Source organism: Xenopus tropicalis, chromosome 8, assembly GCF_000004195.4.
Source record: "Xenopus tropicalis strain Nigerian chromosome 8, UCB_Xtro_10.0, whole genome shotgun sequence".
Lineage (NCBI taxonomy): Eukaryota > Metazoa > Chordata > Amphibia > Anura > Pipidae > Xenopus > Xenopus tropicalis.
This window is the reverse complement of record NC_030684.2, coordinates 103,481,610-103,505,970: the sequence shown is the minus strand read 5'-3', so window position 1 is coordinate 103,505,970 and position 24,361 is coordinate 103,481,610. Positions and strand designations below refer to the sequence as shown.

Sequence of the window (24,361 nt, the reverse complement as noted above, 5' to 3'; positions counted from 1 at the left end):
CAAGTAATTAAAATCACTGTGGGGTGCCTAACATTTGGGCTAGGTCTAGCTAGGCAGCCACCATTTCAACAGACCTATTTATTTAGTACATCGAATTTACTTATTTAAGTAATTATGGTATTGATTTAATTTCTGAGTGGTTTTATCTATACAGTAGATAGGAAAAGAAGTAATAGAAAATCCTTCCCTGAAACTAATATTCACAATTAATTTTCATTATTTGGACCTCAAAATCATCTCCTGCAGACTGTAATAATCTCAACCTATTTGGTTTTATATCTGTCTTTACTGGTTTCTGTTTCTTTGCCTTTCTTACCAACATTAGATTGTTTTTTTTTAAATTGTTTCCCTGTGAAATGATCATTCACCTTTCATCTGAAATATAGATACTGTAAATGTTTTGAGAAAGACAAAGATGTCAGCTAGCAAGAGAGAGCCATCAGCACCAAAGGTAACTATCGACTACAGATGAAATTGTGTTGTAATAGCTTTGCATGGTATAGCAGTAATGGTCATAATTATATGTAATAATATATTATATAATTTTTCTTTTAAGTTTAAACATATGCTCGTTTAGCAAAGTCACTTTTGCTGATTTGGCCTCCCATTTGTTGGGCTAAATTGCTGGGGCCCTGGGCCAACAATTTGGCCATTCTCCAGGCCTGTCAGGAGAGAACTGCGTCAATGGGCAAATATGATTCTCGCCTGAGAGGATTTTCTAACCTGTACATCCGATATCTGACCTCTTTTCGATCAGATATTGGTTTGTCAGGTCATTGGATAGATGACATGCACTAGGCAATAAACTTCTTACTTGGTCTGGAGCGGCCTAATTGGCATCTGATCGTACCTAGCCAGATAAGTAGATCTTTATCTCCTTCGATCGTCTGTGTGATAAGGTAAACCTGCCATATACAGACATTCGATTTGTAGGTGAATCTTGTGTGACGTTCCTAACGTGACCTTGTAAGTGGCAAGTTTTTCTTATTGAAAACTTATATGTCCAGGGATATAGGACAAGTCAGATAGCACCTCTCTTTCTCTTTTCTTTAATTACTAAATGCTTTTGAACATGTTAATTTCACTGGTAGCATATACCCAACCTATGTGTTTTTTTTTTTCTTACCTTTGTTCTTGTGATAGGTAGTATGTTTTTTCTCCTTTAAAGGTATATGTGACCAAACATTTGCAGAGTGTAATGGATATGAGAAAGCCAGATGAAACAGTACAAAATGGGAGCAAGAAGAAAGGTAAATTACTTTATTGTATATATTTATGGAGTAGCAAGCTGCTCCAGTTTGTGCTGCACAAGTAGTGTTTAAATTCCTCTATATATATTTTTCGACAAATTTACTAGAACTGTGCATTGTTTGCATAAGGTTTGCATATGGTGACACTCTTTATAAGCACTATTGCTTCCTTTTAGATAAAGATATTGAGATTTCTCAGTTCTCTACTGGGCAGAAAGGAGCACTGCTGGCAGCTTTGAATAAAAGGTAAGTCTTTGATTGCCATTTAAGCTGCATCGCACTGCTTTGCTGTGACTTGCAAATGCTTCCCCCTGGATGAATTTTATATTTGGCTGAAATAACACTGCTTCATGTAAATTGCCCTGTACAGGAATGGGGCCTGTTATCCAGAATCCTCGGTACCTGGGGTTTTGCGGATAAGGGATCTTTCCGTAATTTGTATCTCCATACCATAAGTCTGCTAAAAATCATTTAAATATTGAACAAACCCAATAGGATTGTTTTGCCTCCATTAAGAATTCATTATATCTTAGTTGGGATCAAGTACAAGGTACTGTTTTATTATTACAGAGAAAAAGGAAATCGTTTTTAAAAATTAGAATTATTTGCTTATAATGGAGTCTATGGGAGATAGCTTTTCCGTAATTCGGAACTTTCTGGATAATGGGTTTCCGGATAAGGGATCCCATACCTGTATCTGTTTCCAGACCCATCTATGTGCCTTAGCTTTCCAGAAAATTCAAGTTCCCATCACTTTGCAACAGAACAATATGAGGTAGGACTTGCATTGCACTTTAATCCTAAAGGATGTTGAGAAAATGGTGTATTGGTATAACATGGTTTCCTCTTAGTTTATGAATTCGGTGTATATCTGTGTAAAAAAAAATACACTTATTTTTAGAAGTTCATATCACTAGAAAGCACAATTACTCACCAGATTTCTCATGGCATACCATTTGGTGGAATGTTACTTAAAATCCTTCTCAAAGTCTGTGTCATGAAATATCCAGATAACTAAAGAATGCTAGAACAGCTTCTTGTGTTAATATCTTAATATACAAAATATATATACAAAATAGTGGGTAAAATGTATATCACTGAGTTATTGCGTTAGGTGATGACATTTAAACATTGCAGTTTCAACAGGACACTATTGTTAATTTTCAATAAATATTTGACGGCTTATCACATAAAAATGTAGTTGTTTTGTTTGTCTTTATAAATAGTCTATATTTGTGATGTAATTGATTGCAGAGCACATAGTGGCCCTGTTACTAAGCAGGTGAGGGTACAGCTTCTTGAGGACAGTACAGCGGTTAAAAGAGAGACATGCACCCAGGACAGCAAAAAACAGCTTAATGAGTTGGACCCAGTTACAACAGTTGCAGCTGCCACTGCTGCTGCTATAGCTGCTACTGCTCCTCTTCTCAAGGTAACTTCTTCATTCTTAATGTGGGATTAGGGTAACTTGTTGCAGTTGTACATATTATAGCGCTTATTTATCAAATCATTCATTTACGGGCACTTGTGGCAGGGAATTTGAATGAAGCATGCGCATTGTATCATGAGCTGAATCCAGCGCAAGGCGCAGTTCTACAAAAGCAATGCAGCTCTGTACTAATAGTCTTATAATGCTTGTTGGCACACTATGCAAACTCCCTAACTTGCACATCTGAATGACATGCAAGTTAGGGGGTTGTAGAGGTAACTCCTACTTGCTGCCCCTTTCCCCTGCCTTATGAAGGCAGTGCTGTATGCATTAGATAGGCGTATGTTTTGCACTCCATTCTCAAATCTGAGCAGTCAGTATATAGCATTGCCTTGCAGGAAAGCCTATGTCACGTTTAGATTTCAGACGTTTTGGGTTGAAATCCTGCAACCAGCCTCCCCCCCCCCCCCCCCCGGCCACTGGAAAATTATTATTTTTAATAATATTATTAATAATTATTATGTTCTTTATTTCTGGAATGAGACACAGTAAAAGGTATAATCAGAGTCAGGGTTATTATATTATATAATAATGGTACTGTGGCATCTGCAATGCACTGCAGTGCAATAAAATTGCACTTACTTTGTCTTAGCAACACTTTACACGTTATGCAAGGTAATTCTTCTTTATGTGTGTTATCTTATACTCAATGCCCCCTAACCATAGATAAAACCACCATGCAACCACTGCATTAGTCATAAGGAAAGCAAGATTTTAATACAAGGAAGGGCTGAAGTTTGAATTGCCTTTGATCTTCCCCTATTTTTACATATATACTTATAATTATACTGAAATTAAGGTTGATATAATTTGTCTCCTAGGCTCAGAGTGACATGGAAGCCCAAGTGAACTGTGTTACCCAACTGCTAAACAAACTGCAGGAGGTGGATAGGCAGCTGCAACAGCTCTCTAAACAACAGAGCAAGATCCAAAGTCATCCCCAAGAAAGATCATGTCACAGTGACAGGGTGAGAGAGCTGGAAAGGCAGCTTGCCCAACTGACAGAACAGAGACTTCAGCATCTGGAGAAATTACAACAGCAACAAATTCAAATGCAGGTATATTCACCGAATTTCATTTTAGGAAATAAAAAATAATAAATAAATGGATTTCAAGCATGAACCTTTTCCTTTTTGGTATTTCTGTGGAAAGAATGGGTGCATTGGGATTGCGACAGAATCTTTCTCCCCAGACTGCCATTATTAGATTCAAGTTGGTTACCAGAATGGGGTTAGTTACTTTTATGGCTCTTATTGCTAAAGGAAAGTTATTGTCCCTGGTAGGCAATTGGACACAAAATTAAAGGGGATCATCAGTATTTCTTAGAATCAGATGTTTGCATTCATGATAGACTATGATAGACAAGCATGTGGTGCTCTTATTATATGTACTTGTGCAAGGATTCTGCTAGCAACTACAAATATAGGGTTTTCAAGAGAAAATCTGGTTCTTTACCAGTTACTAAACTTCAACTTCCATTTTCCATGTAACTATGTAAATTATTCAGCTCTCTTGGGAGTCTGGGAACTGTGACTTAAAGTTCAGCAACCACACATTGTAGGTAGCTGTTTGAGTAAACCATTAATATGTATTCCTTCTGTAGTTCCCTTTCTCCATAATTCCCTTTCTCTCTAACTTACACACTGGCAAATATGTTGCATTCCTCATCTTTTCATTTGCCAATAGATCTGCTTTCAATGTTCCCACTGTAGAATGTGATTATTTGCATTAGTCTGTACTCTTACAAATCCTATGTGATGATAATTAACTGTGTCTGAAAGACAAACAAAGGACACAGCTTTAATTTCCTGCATATTCTTTTCAATCTCTCTGTGTGCATTTTTATATATAAATACCAAAGTTTTTATTTTTTTATGGTTCATTTGAATTGAGCACCCAGCCTACCCAGGGAATCCTTAGATGTCACTGTAGAAAATGAAAAAATTAAGCAAAAGGTTACTGGGCACTCTACGTGTGCACCTAATACTTTAATCAAAAAGGCTGATGCCAGCATAGGGGCAGAGTCTCAGCCTGCAGATAAATCAGCCTTGTGTGAACCACAAACTACTTATTACAAGTTGTTATTAAAATGTAGGTTCTCTGTGGGGTGTCAAGTTACTAGACTCCCCCCAGTGATTGTAGCTGCTTGCTTCCTACCCCATGCCAGCACTATTCTTCTTCTTCAAAAATGGAACGGACCTGATATTCCAGGTATCCCCTCTGCCTACTGAAGCGCAGGCCTGGACAGGGTATGTCTATCTTTCATTTCCCTTTAAACACAAAGAGGCGTAAATACAGTGTAATAGATAATTGTCCTTTAAAAGGATACTGGGTACATTATCATTGGTTGCTCCTGATACAGTGTTCCTAGCTGGCTGCTTGTGACAAAAACCTTTGCCTTTCAGTTAGTAGGTTGTGGATTCATGTGATAAACTAATTTGGATTCTATCCTTGATTTTTCAGTCAAATTTTATTAACTCTGCAATGAAAACTGGCTCATTGCAGCATCAGCATGAAGCTCCAGCATATGCTCCATTGCCCTATACTGTTCCAAAGCATCTGCCGCCCAACCAGCTTATGAAGTCAGCAACTTCTGAGAACTGCAGGAAAGGTCTGTGCTTCTCTTCTTTGGATTTGCTTTATTTATGCATAACAATGTATATTTGGTAAGCTACAGAGGATAGCTGTTAGACATTTTCTGCTTGTCCTTGTTTACGCTGATGGCACATGAGGAGATTTGCCCCCTGCAGTTAAATCTTTGCTATTGCAGGTGACAAATCTCCCGAAGGTGACATTCCATAGCATAACATTAGGATCGCCTCAAGTAATACCTATTACAATGATCTGGCTTAAGCACGTTAAATTTACTCCATCTGAGAGTAATAGGTTTTAATTGCAGCGGTGTTAATAATATGCTATGAAAAGTCTTTTTCATGAAATTTGTTGCCTGCGGTAATGAAGATTTGACCATGGGCGACAAGTCTCCTCATGTCCCATCACCCAAATGCCAGGGTTCTTTTTAAAAAACTGTTATTCTGTTCTTCTAGATTTAATAGATATAGTGTTGTTCAGTATATTTATTATTGCTACTCTCAGGTCTGCTGTACAGGTCCAGACATTCATCATCCCAATTACCTGAAACAATCACTATTCATCTGCAGTGAGCTCAGTTTGGGCCTGGCCACAGTGCAAAAGTATAGTGTAAATTAGTCCCAAAGCTAACTAAAGCTGGATACACATAACATTATCTTAAAGTGATTTTTATGTGGAATATTTTTTCTTTTTTTTTTTTTTCCTTTGCAAAGCCAACATGCTTCAAAATGAAGAAGATACAAATCCTTCAGCAAAATCTCCTCTGGAAACTCCGGCTCCTCGCAGGTTTGCACCAGTTCCAATGGCAAAGGATGTGCACGTCCCTCAAATTACCACTCAAGAAAAGGAAAATATGGGGAAGCCCACAAATCCAATACAGTTAGGTGAGATACACACAGAATACATTTAGAATACAATAAGGTGAGACACACACACAATATATTTAGAACCTGTACCATAAAATAACATTGCAATAAATGTAACTTTTATTTTATATTATTTACTGAAATGAAAAAGACCTCTTTTTACACTTGTACTTCTTGATACCACCCATTCCTGTTGCCATCTACTTTAATTAAATCTGCTTGTCAATGGCCATTCGGGGTGGATTACAGCCCTGAAATGCAAATTTGAGTGTTTCTGAGATGAAATTCACCCCATTTGTGCTGTCTTATAAAGTGACTGGCAAAAGGAAAACATCGGATTGGATGATATTTTCTGTTTTCATCCATTATGATGTTTATTTAAGTAGTAATTCTACTCTTAAAACCATTAACTTGCAGGAAACGGAGTTTTTCTTCAGAAGGTCTTAGAGGAGAGCAAGTCTCCGTTATTTAAATCGACCTATAAAGCTGCAGCAAACCCAACAAAGGACTACAGTTATCCCTGTAATGACAGGTAAAAAAAGCTTTGTGAGGCCTTTATCTCACTTATGATCTTTTATATGTAAAAGATCTGTAGTTAAATCCATAAAGCCATTGCATCAGCCAAGTTTGCAGTTTTGCGCTATATTCCACTCCATGTACCTGTACCCATGCCAATGCAATGGCTCCAGATGCAGGCAAATCAATAAGTTTTTTGGAGTGTAGGGGCAGATTCTTCCTTCTGTTTAAATGCTATTAAAACCTAATTGGTAACCTCCAATGCGATCCTTCATCTCAGCAGATTAATACAGATCTATGACAGATACAAAGTGACTGAAATTGTGGTTTGTCAGATAAAAAACACAATCTGTGTGCACTGTAGGACTTTCTCATGGAACAGTTTAAACTATCCCAGTTATAATTCCCCCCCAGAATAAGGTGCAAACCAGTTGCTGTGATTAACAACTATGACAACCAGCACAATAATATCAATTCTACTTTATGAGCAAATGAAAATGCATAGGATTTCTTCCAGACTTCAAAATACAGAAAAACAATGAATTGTTGGCAGTCTGATTGTTGCTTGGACTTCACACTGTTTTTAGATGGAACTGAGCTTCCTCTAGTCTCTCCAGCTGGATCAGATCCTTCTACGAGTCAGGGAGAAGTCGAGTGCTGTTTATAGTTTTCTAGCAAATGATACTGGCAGAGATATTAGCCCATGTGTAGAAGTGGGTCGCTAAGGAAATAAATGATTGTAACTGATGATCATTAATAACTAGGTTTAATCCTAACTGATAACACTCTTACTCTAATTTGTGCAGCTGTCACACATTTGCAGGGCAGAGTGTTGGGCAGCCTATTTTTCTGCTCTTCTACATGTTTGTATGTCATATAGTTAGTATGTACACAAATATGTGCACACATGTCTGTCTGTCTGTCTGTCTGTCTGTCGGTCAAAGTGATTTAATGAACACACACATCACAGAGACGGATCACACTGCAGATTATTTTTTTAATCACGGCGTTAGCGTGCAATAATAAATGCTGGGTATACATGTATACAAATCTCTTAGAATGGCTATGATCAAGTAAAACTTTTTATTTATTTTTTTTTTAAGAAAAAGAATAAAGGTTTGTAAATTATCCCCCTGAATGAGTGTGCCATGGTCAAAGCCCCATGAATACCTTATGGAAAAGCTTTTCTAGCAATTTGATCTTTGTTTCACTCATGAACGGGTCTTTTTAAATTCTGCAAACCAAGATTTAGGATTTTTTTTGTCTGGAGTCAACCATGGGCACTGCACTCTGGGGATCTTAAAGGAATGTGATTTGAAAAGCAATACCCCATACAGCTACAGAAGTGATGTGCAGGCTCTATGTTTAAATGTAGTTATATTCCCATCTTTCTTTTAGCACTTCCACCTTCCTGCCAATGGATACAGCTACGAGGACCAAATACCTTTCTCAGAGTAGAGATACCACAGCTAGTACTGTAGTTCAGAAGGCTAATGATGTGCTGTGTGATCTGGGTTTGCTGAAGCAGGAGATGCATGGCATGCTGCAGGTGAGAAAGTACAAAAGAAGAACTAACCCCCCACTTATTTGTTTTATTCAAATTGTCTATGGATGCCATATGAGCAAGGGCTAATCCAGACATGGAAAGCCAACCTGAGAAAAAGGACAAAGGGTTATGTGGATTTGTTGCTCTGTGTGAAGATGTTTAATTACTTATCCAACCTCCCTTCAATTTTTTAGGAAGCCAAGCAGTGGAGACCACAGGTGGATGATTTGACGGTATGTTTTAGTTCCAAAGCAAAAGCCTTGTTGCCTGTAGCGCCTGGGTCTAACTCTGCTAATCTAAAGATGTTGGTGTGATATGGTGTGATTACCATTAGGCTGATTTTATTTTTTGACCATTAAGCAGTATTTGTTGCTGTCTTTAGCTTGCTCAGTAACATAAATCTATGATAATTCAGTTGAATAGAAATTTTTTAGCAGTGTTTGTATGTTATATATGTGCATTGACTTCTTCTCCTGCTGTCCCTCGGTATACAGTAAACAGGTTAAGACAGGAGGACTTCTTTCCAGTAATGTATTTAGGGAGACAACACAACACAAACATAACACAAACATATTCTGGTGCACTTATTAGAGTACGTGGGCCATATATTTCTCATCTAGCATGCTTGAGGACCAAATTAAGTTAAAATAATGATGTCATACAGTGAAGGCTATGGAGCTTCTCAACAGACTGGGAGCCATAGATATTTTATGGAGGGCCACATCCAGCCTACAGGCCTTTAGTTGGACAGCCTTGATCTATAATATACTTTATAACTATAGCCAGGTGACTAAAACCATGTTTTCATGTTAGGGATATGGCTGAACAGCATATCCTCCACAAAAGAAATGATGGATTTGGTTGGCAAACCAAATCCAAATTTAATGGGTATGGTGATGTTCTCATGAATATTCTCATTTTAATTCTGTCTTGTTCATGGCTGGCTAGGCTAGGGAGAAAGCCAGCCCATATTACATTTCAGGTGATCTGCATAAGCTGCAGTCTTCTTTATTAAGCAGCAAAAAGCCACCCAAGTCATTGTGTGAAGATGCAGAGCGAATATTAAGAGAAGTACAGAATAATAAGAAGGTCCTTGAAGCAAACTTAGAGGCAATTAATCGAGCAAAGGATGGAGCAGCCATGTACTCCCTTATGGACACACTGACTACAAACAGGTACTGCACAAATACAAACAGGTGTCTTATAAAAGCCTTACTAGTTGTAAATAGTCCCTCATCTGTTTTTCTCATCATTTTTCTCTCGGCTCCACAAACATGATCCTGTGGAACTGTGGTTCTTTTCTTTCTCCTTTTCTTCCACTCTCGGATAAATGCTAACTGATACTTGGCATATTCTGATATCCGCTGTATAAAAATCAAACCGCAATTAAAATTTATTGAAAAGAAAAATTGTTCTTCATAACCCTTACAAATACACAAACAGGTTAGTTTAAAAAAAAATCTCCAGTCTTGGGATTTGGTTATTTACAAAGAGGGTGTACAACATCAATCATTCTGTCACTTACAGTGTCTTTTGTATGTTAGTATTGCTTTTAGATGCTATAACGTCTTGTATTTTTTGTAGTAAAAATCTCACCTATTGACTTTCAAATAGATGTGCAGTACCAAAGTGTACAGTGTCAGAATGGTCCTTCTAGAGCCCACCACAGGACCTGACATTGAGGGCCCACTCTATAAACAATAAGATAAGACAGTCCAAATAGTATACAGCAGGGGTCCCCAACCTTTATTTCTCCAAGGACCAGTCGCAAGGAGGAAAAAATTTCCACGGACCGGAGGGGGTGCATGCAGTGCAATTTCTTAAGCTTTACTTGCGCCTTAATGCACGCATCATGTTCGTTCGCACTTTCTTGCTTATGGCGCATTCATTCACATCTTTAAATGCGGCAAGAGTTGAATTTCCGCCTCTCTGTGTGCAACGCATTGTTCTCCAGGGGAACGGCGGCGGCCCAGTGCCAAGCAGTCCGCGGCCCGGTGGTTGGGGACCCCTGGTATACAGTGTATGTAGACTTTTATAGTTAAAATAAAAAAGGTCTGATGGGATTTGTCGAAGCTAGTGATGAGTGAATCTGTCTCGTTTCGCTTCACCATAACATTCGCAAAACAGCGCAAAATTTGCGAAACGCATTTGTTGCGCACGTTTTTTTTTGGCGTCCGCGCATCTTTTTTACGCAACCGCGCCCTTGTTTGACGCGACCAAAAGATTTTGCACGCAAAACAATTCACCTATGCAGAAATTCGCTGCGAATCCATGCCTGGCGAAAAAATTCGCTCATCACTAGTCAAAGCCACTGGAGCCTGGGCCACCTACAGATCTTCTGATACTTTGGCAGGCCAGTCCTTCCCTGGAAGTGCACTTTAAAGATTTAAAAAAGAAATAAACCAGCTTAGTATAGCTAACTTTCAGTTATTAACCTGTATGTGTTTAGTAAAAATCGCTAAACACAACAAAGTTCTGGCTTTACCTTCCCATGTTGTTAAATTAAATAACACCCAAATATCACTGAACTGTTGCCCTTTCAATGCACAAGAATGTTTGTTTGGTTGTGTATGTCATACGTAGGTCATATTATTTGACTTGTACAGCCAAATAAGGGTACCCATGTATGTGACATAAAATGAGACACTATTTTCTAAAAATGTTAAACTGTTGTGAGATTCTTAATTTGTTGGTATGCTGTCCTTTTAATAACAGATATTTGTATTTTTTTAGTAACGCAGCAGAGAAAATACATATTAAAAAATCTGTTGATGCCTGGATTGCAGAAATGACCTCTGAAATACAGGTACATGTTTTGTGTATAAAGTACCTATGACATGAATTCAGTTTGTCTACCCCAGGGCTCTCAAAAATATCCTTCTTTGACCTTGTTTATTTTCAGTTAAGTGAATTAACACAAATGTATATGCTCACTTGGTGGGCAGAAGAAACCTACACTGGCACTCAAGAGTGTAATGTTATGTGGAATAAATAATCTATATGTAGGCAGCTTGGTCTGTTTTCGGTATTAGATATATTACTTATTGCTAATTGTTTATTGCTAAAGATCATTTCCAACAATGCTGTTCCATGCTAAATGTATGCCTTTCTGCAGTAGGAGGTATGCGGTGGTGCAGAGAGAAAGCACACCATTTATTCATAATTATTTCCCTATAAAGGTTAATTTCCACGTGATTGTAAATGCGATCTAAACAGTGAACATTTATTTGTTATTTATATAGTGATGACACATTTCCCGGAGCTCTTTACTGAGATTATACATCATACGTGGCCCCAGAGGAGCTTGCAATCTAAGATCCCCATAACATACACACACACTATGGTCAATTTTAGTTAGAAGCTAATTTAGCTGCCTGTAGGTCTTTGGAGTGTGGGAGGAAACCAAACCCTCGCAAGCATGGAAAGAACATACAAACTCCTAGCAGATAGTGCACTGACCAGGATTGAAGTAAGCATTACAAGGCAGAAGTGCTACCTACTGTGCCACTGTGCTGCCACAAAATTTAGACCAAGCCTTTACTCTTATTTATTTCTCAGCTGTGGTACTTTAGTCCGAAATCTATAAATCCTCCTATATTTTCCTTGTGGTTATTTTGAGATGTTCTAGCCCCTTTCGCTTCTACAGGAGGAGATCTCAAGAAAAAACATTGTGACCAGTCGCAAAGCACAAGAACCGGTAGTGGGAAAAAAATCTGAGGGAACTAAGGATGCAAAAAGTATCAAAGGTACTGGAAAAACAACATCGGCAAGGGCAATACCGAGAACTGGAATCTTGCCCAGGTCTTCCCATAAGCAGAGTGAGGGAAGGATTGCGGCAAGCAAGAAGGAAGAACTTTCTCAAGCTTTGCAAAAGAAAGGTGGCAAGCCAAGGGTGAGTTCTATGGAGCTTTAAATAGCAATGTGTTGTTTTTACTTACAGGTGCCCTTTCTTTCATAGAAGCCATGTGATTGCTAGAAATAATATGTAATAAAAATTTCTTGGATGCCTTCTTGAGGCCAGATGGATTAAAAGGGGTAGTATATATTAAACTGAACACTTGAGGAAGATTTATCAAAATGCGTGTTTCAGCCAAAATGTGTGTTTCACCCATATTTTTGGGTGAAAGTTAGAACTTTCTATAAATCCCATAGGAATGAATAGAACATGGGTGAATTTTTATGTATTTAGCTCTGAACTCGTATTTTGATAATTCTGCCCTTGATATACTGCAAAGAGTGATATTCTTTTAAACGACTTTTGTTTTGCAGCTCTTTTTTTGTTAGCATCACAGTTAGCCTAGCAACCAGGCAGTGGTTTAAATGACAGATTGTAAAATAATTAAGAAAGGCTATGGACAGAAAGTTCATTCATAAAACTGAAGATTACGAATCCTTGCAACTAGATAGAAAAGCAAATATTTTGAAAAGCATTAAAAAAGGAAAACTAAGACCATCTGCGAATCGTTTTTAAAAAATACATATCTACATCCTTCTGATGGATAGGGAAGGGCAGACTTGAAAGTTGCAGTAACTAATTGCCCCATGTCTTTTCGCCCTTAAGGGCTCTGGCACACGGGGAGATTAGTCGCCCACGACAAATCTCCCTGTTCGCGGGCGACTAATCTCCCCGAATTGCCATCCCACCGGCGAAAATGTAAATCGCTGGTGGGATGGCATACGCTGCGGCGCGATTTCAGTGAAACCGTGGGAGTTTCCTCTCAAGGCAACTTCCGTGATTTCCCCGAAATCGCGCCGCCACGTATGCCATCCCACCGGCGATTTACATTTTCGCCGGTGGGATGGCATTTCGGGGAGATTAGTCGCCCGCGAACAGGGAGATTTGTCGTGGGCGACTAATCTCCCCATGTGCCAGAGCCCTTAAGGGCGAAAAGACATGGGGCAATTAGTTGCTGCAACTTTCAAGTCTGCCCTTCCCTATCCATCACGGGCGACTAATCTCCCCGTGTGCCAGAGCCCTAAAGGATTTGCTATGTCTTCAAGCCATTGGCCTGATCAAAAAGAGTCATGCTGTTTGACTTTCCACACTATATTTATTTGTTCAGCCAATGGGTTCGTTGTTCAGATAAGGTAGCAAGGTATTTATATAGCCAGTGTATAAGTACCGCAACTGAAGCCCTGTTTATAGATTGTAGATAATGAACTGGTCTCTGACTTGTTTTGTCTATTGCAGAGAAACCTCAGATACTACAATGTATTTTCCACCTGGCCACTACATCTTACCCACTATTAACTATACTTATTCTATGTCTGTTGAGGATAAATGCAGATAAATTAGATTTAGTAAGAGCTGCATATTGCAGAGAACATTATGGATAATTTGTTATTTTAAAATTGTTCTGTCTTTTATGCCAAGTCCCTATTTCCTGCACTTTCTAAATGGTACATTTCAATCTGTCAGACTTTCAGAATATTCCTTTTCCCACTTTGCTTCATATGGCTTTGTTTTCCATTGTTTGTCTGCTATTGGCTGGAGATACTGCTATATCTGCTAATAGCCGCAGTGGCAGTGTGGCCAACCTGCTGTTTTAGAAGGTAGCAAAGCTGTCTCAATTTGGAATATCCAAATGTAACATGTTGCTGTTGTAACAAAGAATGTTTCTTAAAAATACCTTTTACTACCTTCATTTTACAGCAATTTAATTTAATAATTACAAATTAATTAAGTCTAATACAACTGAACTTTTCTGAGAAAATGTTTCACCACTCATCCGAGTGGCTTCTTCAGTTCAAATGACTGGTAGGGAATTCCCCGGTATTTAAACTCTTGATGGTAGTACAGTCACAGGCATCCAATCACAATGGTTCCATTGAACTTGTTCAGTTAGGTGTTAGCTGAAACTGACAGGTGTAAGAAGGTATGATACAATCACAATGGTACCATGATTCTCATTGATGAAGGTGTTAATCCTTCAAAGTACATGACTGGAAGTGTGAACTGTTGTGAGCAATATGTCTATGGCACACACAGGCAGCATAGGGCAGGCAGATTATGGCACATACAGGCAAGGTAAGACAGGGAGAGTATGCCTCTGCCTGCCCTTCCTTGCCTGTGTGTGCCATACTCTGCCTGCCCTACCTTGCCTATGTGGGCCATACTCTGCCTGTCCTACCTTGCCTGTATGTGCCATACTCTGTACACAAAACACAGAAAGAAATCGCCAGCGCTCGGTCTAACCCACGCTGTAGTGTTGACCAGCTGCTAGAAACACACTATTGTGTCAGCGCTTGGTCTAACCCACAATCTGGAGTTGACCAGCTGCTATAAACGATAAAAAGCCATTAATTATACACGAAGAGAAAGAAAGTTTGCCAGCACTTAGTTTGCCTTTAAAAAAAACTTTTACAAAAATGTGCCATACTCTGCCTGTCCTACCTTGCCTGTGTGTGCCATACTCTGCTTGACCTATGCTGCCTGTGTGTGCCATACTCTGCCTGCCCTACCCTGCCTGTGTGTGCCATACTCTGCCTGTCCTACCTTGCCTGTGTGTGCCATACTCTGCTTGACCTATGCTTCCTGTGTGTGCCATACTCTGCCTGTCCTACCTTGCCTGTGTGTGCCATACTCTGCTTGACCTATGCTTCCTGTGTGTGCCATACTCTGCCTGTCCTACCTTGCCTGTGTGTGCCATACTTCCTGTCCTACCTTGCCTGTGTGTGCCATACTCTGCTTGACCTGGGCTGCCTGTGTGTGCCATACTCTGTCTGCCCTATGCATTACTGTATTTGTGATCAGAATGGTGTCTACTAGTGGGAAGTGGCCATCTTGACAGCTTTATTAGTTTATTACGTCTTTATCTGCCGTTTCCACACGCTCTTTGCAAAAAAACAAAAAAAATGCAGCTGATATTTGAAATAAGTAAATAGAAAGTTGTATAACCCACGCAAATTGTGTCCTTTTTAGCTGTAATTACTGCTTGTAAAGGTTGGGCATTTTGTTTGGCATCAATAAATCACACTTATCTATAGTGCACAACATATTAGCTGGACATTTTAAGTAACAGGCCTGAGTGCTTTCAGGGCTCATTTAAGTTTGTGTAGAGCCAATAATAGTGTCTGCCAGAATTAAGAACATATTTCTGAGTTTGACACAGCAGTGATGCATCATTTCCCAGCCATCTAACACTGCCATACAAATTGAGATGGGAAATGTGTAGAGCACAGTGTTTGCACAGTGGTGTATGTCTAGCCAATAAATAAATCCGTGTCTGTCCTGTATTACTGTTTGGCTGTGAAAGGATTCTGGCAAACAAAATAATGGGCATGCAGTGCTAAAACCCTGAGCACTTTCCTTTCTCTTCATGTGTGTGTTTGTTGCTTTACTTTTAAATATCACAAAGGGGTTTTCTGCAAAGAGTTTGTATGTTACCCCTGTGTCTTCTTCTGTTACCTCCAGGTATTCCAGTATCCTCCCACCCACTAAATATAAAGGCAGGTTACTTGGCTTTAGATGTAAAAAAACATAATGTGTTTATGCATAGTAGAGGCCTTGTAACTCAACTGCATCAGGGACTGATGAAGATGAATGATGAACAGTTACCTTAAAGTGCTACATAAATGTATCTGCATAATTATATGCATTATCAATAAACACAATAGATCCTGTGGGTTCTTGTTTACAAAGCAGTTAAATATAGCTGAACACAGCAGAACAAAGGCTTATGCCAGACATGTCTGTTTCTCCAGCTGTGTATAAATGCAGACAAAGAGAGGTCTGCTTTCATCCATTCAGACCTGTATCTGCATTGCAATACTCTCACATACCACGCTGAAATCTGCCTCATGTGTCTGACACACCGCCTAAAAGTAGGGATGAAAGTGTATGGGCTGTATATAAATGCAGTCAGAGAAACAGCCTGACATAAGCCTTATAGGAACTTAATGGTATGGTAAGCATTTTCCCATTGGTTTTTTTCCTGCTGTAAAGCAGACCTGATTTGTGCATGTCTGGTTAAAAGAAAGCGCATATTTCCAGGTCTCTGAGGTACAGAAATTATTTTTGCCTATGTTTTCCATGCTAGCATAGAAACAAGCAGTAGATAGGAGTTTGCAAACTAGTGCCATGGATTTCCTCATTTGCTAATATGCACATGAACATTTTCTCCTTGTCTTGTTTGCTTAGCCCCCTCAGAGGTTGAATGAGTCTGCCCAGGTGGATGAAGATGTTCTGAATCTTGTATATGGCAGGCCGATCTACCAAGGGCACCGCAGCACTCTCAAGAAGGACCCATACCTGCGCTTTAACTCCCCTTCCCCTAAATCAAAGCCATGTAGGCCCAGAGTTCTGGAAACTGTAAAAGGTAAGAGACTTTATCCTTTTCATATAAGAGACTTAATCCTTTATCTACAAGCTCCAATGTCTTTTTCTTTCAAAAGGCACTGCAACACATTACATATTACCTTTTTGCTATACAAATATAGAACTTCTGTTATTTTATTCCTGTAAAACAAATAACTTGTCCAATTCTTAAGAAATAATAAAATAGCCATACTCTGTTAACTTTGTGCTGCTTGCTTTACTTTTTGTCCTTCTAAGATAAAACTGGATTGTGCAACATTTGTTCAGATTTCCTTAGTATACAACTTGGGCCAAACAAAGCCTTTTTACACCAGTTTCTAGAATTGCTGGATTTATTACCAGGGCATATACAGTATATCTGCCCTCTGCAAATTACTGCTGATGCAGTGGAGAGTACTAAGATGAGGAGATAAGTCACCCCACAATTAATCTTCTCTCATGGTGGTAATTAATCTCCTCAAATGCTTTCCTACCAGCGAGAATGTAAGTCGTCGGTAGGAAAACATATTTTGCTTTGGCTTCCTGAAGTTGACTTGTTGGCCTAAAAGTTAAAGACTTTTGTTTAGGGAAGGTTTACATTTAATGAAGTGTAAATTAAAATTATTTGGATATATGCCTGCTTATACAATTAGAAGTTTATCAGTGCTAGCTCTGCAATTTTTCTATACAGCGGATATAGATATATTTTCTTTTTGTTCCTGATTTTAGGTGTTAAGATGAAATCTGCACGAGTACAAACAAACTATACTGAATGCAAGACCACCATAGCCAAACATGCACCATCAAAGTTTGAGCCTCAGTTTGTTTTTAACCCAATCAGAGAAGCTCAAGATATATCTGCACCCCTGGAGGGGCATCTCATCCCTATGGCGATTCCATTAGGTACCTTTTAATCTTGTTTCTAAAGCATATCCTGTCAATCAGGAATTCTTTCTGTGACAGCCACTAGGTGTCACTGCTGCCTGATATATTTGGCTAGTTTCATGATGTGCCTTCTTGTCACAATACATGCCTTCAAAATAATGCTCCCTTGCTTACTATTATTCTTTCTTGATGTGGATACATAACTTGTCTATTCAAATGTCTGTAACAAATGACATGACTGATTTAAAGAAATAAAAGCATTGAAGCAATGAATATACAAAAGAGCCCATGTGTTGTTATAGCCTACAGTTTACTGTGGGTGGTAGAGATATGCAGGGAGTTCAGTGTACTGCTTATAGCTACCTGTGAAAATCATCACCATGAGCCAAGCATTTCACACTTTCAAGGATACAGAACAGCAGCAAATGTCACAGTAGCATCAGCCTACAAACTGTGCATTTCCTCTGTTGTTGTGGACATCTGCCAGTTCTTAATAAGTATTTGGGGAGGTTTAGGGTCGCAAACACCGTTCTATAGGGGAAGGCTAGATTAAAGGTAGCTCATTATGACTTGCCACCCTGCTTTAGCCATTAGTGTAACATGTCTTTTGTAATTCAAAATAATGGCATGGTTTTCTTTAGTTTTAGCTGCTGCTTAATCTCAGTTTAAATCTCAAGAACACCTTTCTTATAACTAGCACACAGTATACTGAGCAGGACATAAGGTGGCCATACACGTGGCAATTTTCCACCACTAACGTTCAGGGCTGAAACGGTAACAGATAAACGAGGTTTCGTGCGATATTATCGGTGCGTGTATGGCCAGCTTTACAGTATATATGATTAATGGTTAACAAACTGCAAGACCTGATTTTCAGTTCTCTATTGTTTATGTGTCCTCATAGCTACTGATAAAAATAGTGTGTAGTAAGGAACCATACTAGATTGTTGTACAGCACTTTTTTACGCTATACAGGTTTGTCTGTTTTCTAGAAATCTGCTATCCAAAAAGCTCCAAATTATGGGGAGGATGTCTCCCATACACTCCATTTTAATAATATAATTCTAATTTTTAAAAATTATTTCCTTTTTTTCTGTAATAATAAAACAGTACCTTGTAAATAATTCCAAAATAATTCTGTTGGCTTTATTTAATGTTTAAATAATTTTAGACTTAAGGCATGAAGATCCAAATTACAGAAGTATCCCTTATCCAGGGGACCCTAGGTCCCAAGCATCCCGGATAACAGGGCCCATTTCCGTATAAATAAAAATATACATTCAGCAGCTGCTGATTTGGGTCCTTCAGACCGATTTATCTGCCCGTGTATGCAGCCCTCCAACAGGCCTCCCTGACCAATATCTGTGTGAAAATCAGCCAGATGTCTGTTGGGCATTCTTGATTTTTCTGTTGGATCGAGGACCAAATCGACATATTGATGTGGTCCTTGCTTAGACTTTTTGTATCCCCTTCATTGTAATGCGATTGTTTGGCCCTAGGGCCAAATGATTGCCTTAGCTTGTACATTCTGCAAATTGTATAGTAATGCACATTTGTCTTAAAAGATATTTTCTCGCAATTACAGAGGTTACATAATTGACCTGCAGAGTTTTCGACACTGCCACATAAGACCGTGAATGTGCCCCTACACTCTAAAAATCTTAATGATGTGCCAGATTTCACAGCAAAACTGCATACTTGAGCAGTTTTGTACCGAAATCCACTCAGTGTGCCTGCAACTGGACTGAAGCAATGGCTCCAGGTGAAAGCACATTTTTAAGATTTTTAGGGGCAGGCATTGTGGGCATTTCATACTTTGGAAGTCAGCGATTTAAGGCAGCCCGCAAAAGCCATTGCCCTTAAACACTTAATTTAAAGGTGAACAACCCCTTTAACTTTTGGTATGATGGTCAAAGTGCTATTCTGAGGCAATTTGCTATTGGTCTATATTTTTTTATTATGTGTGCGTTTTGAATTATTTAGCTTTTTGTTCAGCAGCTCTCCATCTTGGAATTTTAGCAGCTATCTGGTTCTTAGGGTCCAGTTTAACCTAGCAATCAGGCAGTGGTTTGAGAAAGAGACAGGAATATGAATAGAGGAGGACCTAAATTGAAAGATAAGTAAATACAAAGTAGCAATAACAATAAAACTGTAGCTTCAAAAAAGGAATAGTTTTCCGGCTGCTGGGGTCAGTGACCCCCGAATTGAAAGCTGGAAGGAGAGGAAGGCAACTAATTCATAAACTATAAAAAACTAAAGACCCATTGAAAACTTGTTAAGAATAGGCCATTCTACAACTTACTAAAAGTGCTGGGACCACTTTGGCATTCCTAAATACTTTATTTAAACTATGTTTTCTGCTGTATTTTTAGGAAGATCGCAGTTTGATGGAATTTCTCCAGTGCCGTCATCTGTAATCATTGCACAGCCGCAGCCCACTACATTGAATGTGTCTATTCCACCCTCTCCCCCAAAACCACGGGCAAAAACTGTGAAACCCAATGTTGCAGTGGTGGAAATAAAATCAGAGAGAAAGGACCCCCCACAGCTTAGAGTCCAGGTGTGTAAGCCATCATATACTATACATATCTGTGGATTTTAGTCTTTCTACATTTGCTATTTAATTCAATATATTGAAATTAGGAATGATTGTATATGTGCATTTCAGGATCTATAAGCAATCTCTCTAGCCTCTGCAGTTTTTACCCTTTCATCCTCTGTGAAAGCTCTCTCTGAAAGATGTCTTTATTTAAAGGGGCCCTGTAAGAAAAAAACCGAATTGCTTGCATTATAAAATGCACTAAGCAACTTTCCAGTGTACATTGTTTAAGCATATTTGGTTTCTTTAAAGTAAATTGTACATGAAATACTATTGACATAGTCTGATTGCATTTTCTACACCCCAGGCTGTGACTTCTAATACAATATTGTAACAGCCAACTGATTAACAGACGTGGAGAAGAACTGACTTCAGCTACATTGTTTCAAAAGTCAGACCTAGGTATCAGAAAGAGATATATGAATGCTTCTTCCAATTCCATTAACAAATTTAAAACCATTGCACTTAATAATGCTTATTGGAAAGTTGCTTAGAATTGCAATTTTTTTTCCATCAAGCAAGAACAGTTTTGGGTTGGAAGACCCCTTTAAGTCAAATGTAGCAACTTCCATGGTTGGAATAGATCTGTTTATCATAATTAAGCATTCTTTATCTGGCATGCCTTTTCTCTGTTCAGGTGCTTCCCTGTGTTGATATTGACAGCGTAGCAAGCGAGAGCACCAGTGTGAGCCAAATGTCTCCCAATCAAGAAACAACTCCTCCTCCTACTTCCAATCCTGCTCCGATAAATCCTGACATACAGGTATTGTATTCATTTTACTCTGCCTCAGAACAATCAAATATGTAGAACATTATCAAATTCCAGAACTTTGGCTAACTGGTTTATTATTGTTTAGTCTGTAAGGAGAAGGAAAACTGTAGTGCAAGTCTTTGTAAGTGCAGTTTTATCAGTGGTATTTTTAACAGATCTTAAAGGTTATATTAGGTTCTGAACAGAGCTGGGCCAAGGTATTTGTGTCCAAGGCAATACTACTTGGCCAGGTGCCCTGGTATGTCCACAGTTTATAACAGGATTTAAAAGGTTTCTGCAAGGTTTGAAATCCATTTTGGATGAATTTAAAGCTACTGTACAAACTGAGGCACTAATAACAATGTACATGAAAACTGGAGCTCATTTTATATAAAAACTTCTGGACAGAAAAGGTTAATTTCACAGGGGTCCATTAAACCTCTTAGTACAACTAGAACAAATACATTATTCATATTTAATCATTCATATGGCTCAGCAGCATACTCATCTGTGAGCTCTCCCTTATTCCAAAGGTAATTTATTCATTCTTCATTTTGGCCCTGGCACCTTTTCAGTAATGCCATCAAATCTTGTTAGCTTTTAAGTAATGGAAAACATCTGTACATTTTGTGATAAAACCTGGCTGTTGCCATAACATCAGACAAAAGCTTCAGCTGCAGTGAGAGTTCGAACTTGTTCTACAACTCGGGAGTTCAGAGAGATCTGAGAACTAAAACATTAAGGCAGATGCATCTATTGACTAAAAACGGTTAAAGATGTCTTACAAAAAAAGAAAGGTTATTTACACACTGTTATTCATGCAGTCGTGAGAAAGTACACCCCATGTCTGTTTTTCTTTTCTTTTTTTTTCTTCCATATGTGGTGGACATATCAATATTTGATCTTCATCCAAACAGTACATAAAAATAAAGGAGATATAATTGATCTGAAAAGGACCATTGACCTTGCAGCCATTAATTCATAAAGAAATGAATAGAAAAGTAATTTCCTTCTTTGGGAAGAGTACATCCTTGGCTTTAATAGCTAATTAATTCTAATTTAAGCTATAGTTTATATAAATAAGCTGCTGTGTAGCCATGGGAGCAGCCATTCAAGCTGGGAAAAAGGAGAAAATGCACAGGTTACATAACAAATAACAGATAAGCTCAATAGAATACAATGGGAATCTATGCAGTTTATCTGTTATGTAACCTGTGCCTTTTCTCCTTTTTTCAGTTTGAATGGCTACCCCATTGCTACATAGTAGCTTTGTTTATATGCACTATAGTAGGGTTTCTGAAGCAGACACACAACCTTTGCCAGTGTGGGCCAATTGTAAATAATATATTAATTACTTTGATACGCTTTCATTTTTTGGTGTTACTGTTCCTTTAACCTCAGAGAATCCTTATGGAGAAAACCCACTGTACAAGTAGGACTTTGTCTTGATAAAGCATAACAAGAAGTCTGTTTATTTTCTTTCCCTATCTACAGTATAATGGCTGTCTTTTTTCTAACTAACTTACACAGATTTGTTACAAAGATTATTTGTTTTATGTTCCTGTATACTTAAAGTATCCATGTTTATAATGACTCCTTTAATTTCCTTAAGCTTCCAATACGTGTAGAAACAGAAGAGGAGGTCCTTGCATTTCCAGGCACTTCCTTTGTCCAAGTGTCAGAGATCACTCAGGTAACCTGGAGAAAAGCACACATTTGTGTCTGGCTAAACAAGCGTTTGCTGTTTACTTTGTGGCTACGCTTGAATAGTCAGGGGAGTAATTGTTGTTGCAGTTTCTGCTCTAATACGTAAACACTGTAAGCATCACTTAGCCTTCTCAGTCTACATACACCTGCACTGTTTCTAAATATCATTAGTTTCATAGGCTAAACATAAAGACCTAAACCATTCGTTGGAGATCTACAAAACTGAAACCTAATATGCCATTCTATAAACAAGCAGATATACTGCATCGGTTTGTTATCATCAGCAGCCTCGGGAGGGCTTGGTAGGTTTGTTGGTTGCCTGTACTCTCAGACAAATACATTCAGGAATTAAGTATTAATATTCCCCTGCATTTTACTTTGCTTTAATATGTAGCTGGGAGTGACATCTAATAAAATGCTTAACAGTGCATGGATGTCTCTTAAATATTCAGTCCTGTACAGTTTTACTGTCCACTAATAGTGGACATCAAGCATTAATTTTAATAAATACATATGGATATACACAGTTACAGATATTAACTGCAATGTTAAGACACAGGCAGAGTCAGGAGGGTTGATATTGTTTGTTCCAAATTTAAAACTTATCAAAAAACATTTACAAAATCAGACTTGTCGACTTCAGGACCTGATTATTGGAAATTACATTTGTTTTTTCAACACACACTATGGGGCACATTTACTAACCCACGAACGGGCCGAATGCGTCCGATTGCGTTTTTTTCGTAATGATCGGTAATTTTGCGATTTTTTCGGCGTCTTTACGATTTTTGCGTAAAAACGCGAGTTTTTCGGCGTCTTTACGATTTTTGCGTAAAAACGCGAGTTTTTCGTAGCCATTACGAAAGTTGCGCAAAGTCCCGATTTTTTCGTAGCGTTAAAACTTGCCTTTTAAGTTTTAACGCTACGAAAAAGGCGCAACTTTGCGCGCAAGTGTTAACGCTACGAAAAAATCGCGACTTTGCGCAACTTTCGTAATGGCTACGAAAAACTCGCGTTTTTACGCAAAAATCGTAAAGACGCCGAAAAAATCGCAAAAAATACGAAAAAGACGCAAAATGTTCGTTTCCAATCGGAATTTTTCCAATTCGGATTCGAAATCATGTCTTCGTAAATCAGCCCCTATGTGTGGGTTATACAGCCACCTGAGCTTCCAGACCTAAGTCATTAAGCATTGCTAAAGTTGCTTCTTGCTGTTTCCATGTGGATGTGCACAGCAACCCAGCTTCCTAAGCACTCTGTTATTAGTCAGGCCAGGAATTTCAGACAGTGGTTTGGAGAAAAAAAGAGGATCTTTCTATTTAGTTCAGTTGTAGAGTGACCCAAACCAAAACTAAAACCCGTTAATAACTACCAGATGTATGCAGCCTGGCCCAGGTGCTTTGTACATATAAAATCCCCTTCACTTCATTCTTTGATAAACATTTAGTAAAAACATCTGCAATGATAAACTCACCTAGGCTATATAATTTACAGTGGAAACTCATGTTTTTTTAGATATTATATTTGCCAGTACCCCCATTAAGAATTCTATTAAGCAGAGCAGGATGTTTAATGTTTGCGATACTGACAACTAACATTATACCGATTCTTTGTGCATCCATAAAAAGGGTGCTATGGTAAAATTTTTAATTTTACAATTTGAGACAAAGAGACTGCTTCAACAAATTTGTATTTGCCTTCCCTATGCATCAACCAAGGGCTAAACAAAACAGGAGATTTTGATCAGATTTTGCTGATCAGGCTTTATGTGCCCCACAAAAACTTGTTACACAACAGCACAAGATTTTGTAGGATCCTGAAAAATCTGATCCCAACAGCTGTATTGCAAGTCAGATCAGATAAA

At 38.5% G+C, this 24,361-nt stretch overlaps 1 protein-coding gene across 1 annotated transcript in view; it reads left to right on the top strand.

The window, feature by feature from the left end:
* Positions 1 to 24,361, top strand: part of kiaa0586 (protein TALPID3) — a 101,072-nt gene that overhangs the window by 2,337 nt on the left and 74,374 nt on the right. The window contains exons 2-19 of the mRNA XM_002933744.5: positions 387 to 451; positions 1,169 to 1,250; positions 1,427 to 1,496; positions 2,505 to 2,682; positions 3,561 to 3,797; positions 5,203 to 5,350; positions 6,045 to 6,215; positions 6,615 to 6,729; positions 8,112 to 8,262; positions 8,454 to 8,492; positions 9,208 to 9,434; positions 10,993 to 11,065; positions 11,906 to 12,151; positions 16,400 to 16,577; positions 17,285 to 17,458; positions 19,813 to 20,000; positions 20,677 to 20,802; positions 22,403 to 22,483. Coding sequence (XP_002933790.3) covers positions 387 to 451; positions 1,169 to 1,250; positions 1,427 to 1,496; positions 2,505 to 2,682; positions 3,561 to 3,797; positions 5,203 to 5,350; positions 6,045 to 6,215; positions 6,615 to 6,729; positions 8,112 to 8,262; positions 8,454 to 8,492; positions 9,208 to 9,434; positions 10,993 to 11,065; positions 11,906 to 12,151; positions 16,400 to 16,577; positions 17,285 to 17,458; positions 19,813 to 20,000; positions 20,677 to 20,802; positions 22,403 to 22,483 — 2,549 coding nt within the window. The remainder of the gene's footprint in view (positions 1 to 386; positions 452 to 1,168; positions 1,251 to 1,426; positions 1,497 to 2,504; positions 2,683 to 3,560; positions 3,798 to 5,202; positions 5,351 to 6,044; positions 6,216 to 6,614; positions 6,730 to 8,111; positions 8,263 to 8,453; positions 8,493 to 9,207; positions 9,435 to 10,992; positions 11,066 to 11,905; positions 12,152 to 16,399; positions 16,578 to 17,284; positions 17,459 to 19,812; positions 20,001 to 20,676; positions 20,803 to 22,402; positions 22,484 to 24,361) is intronic.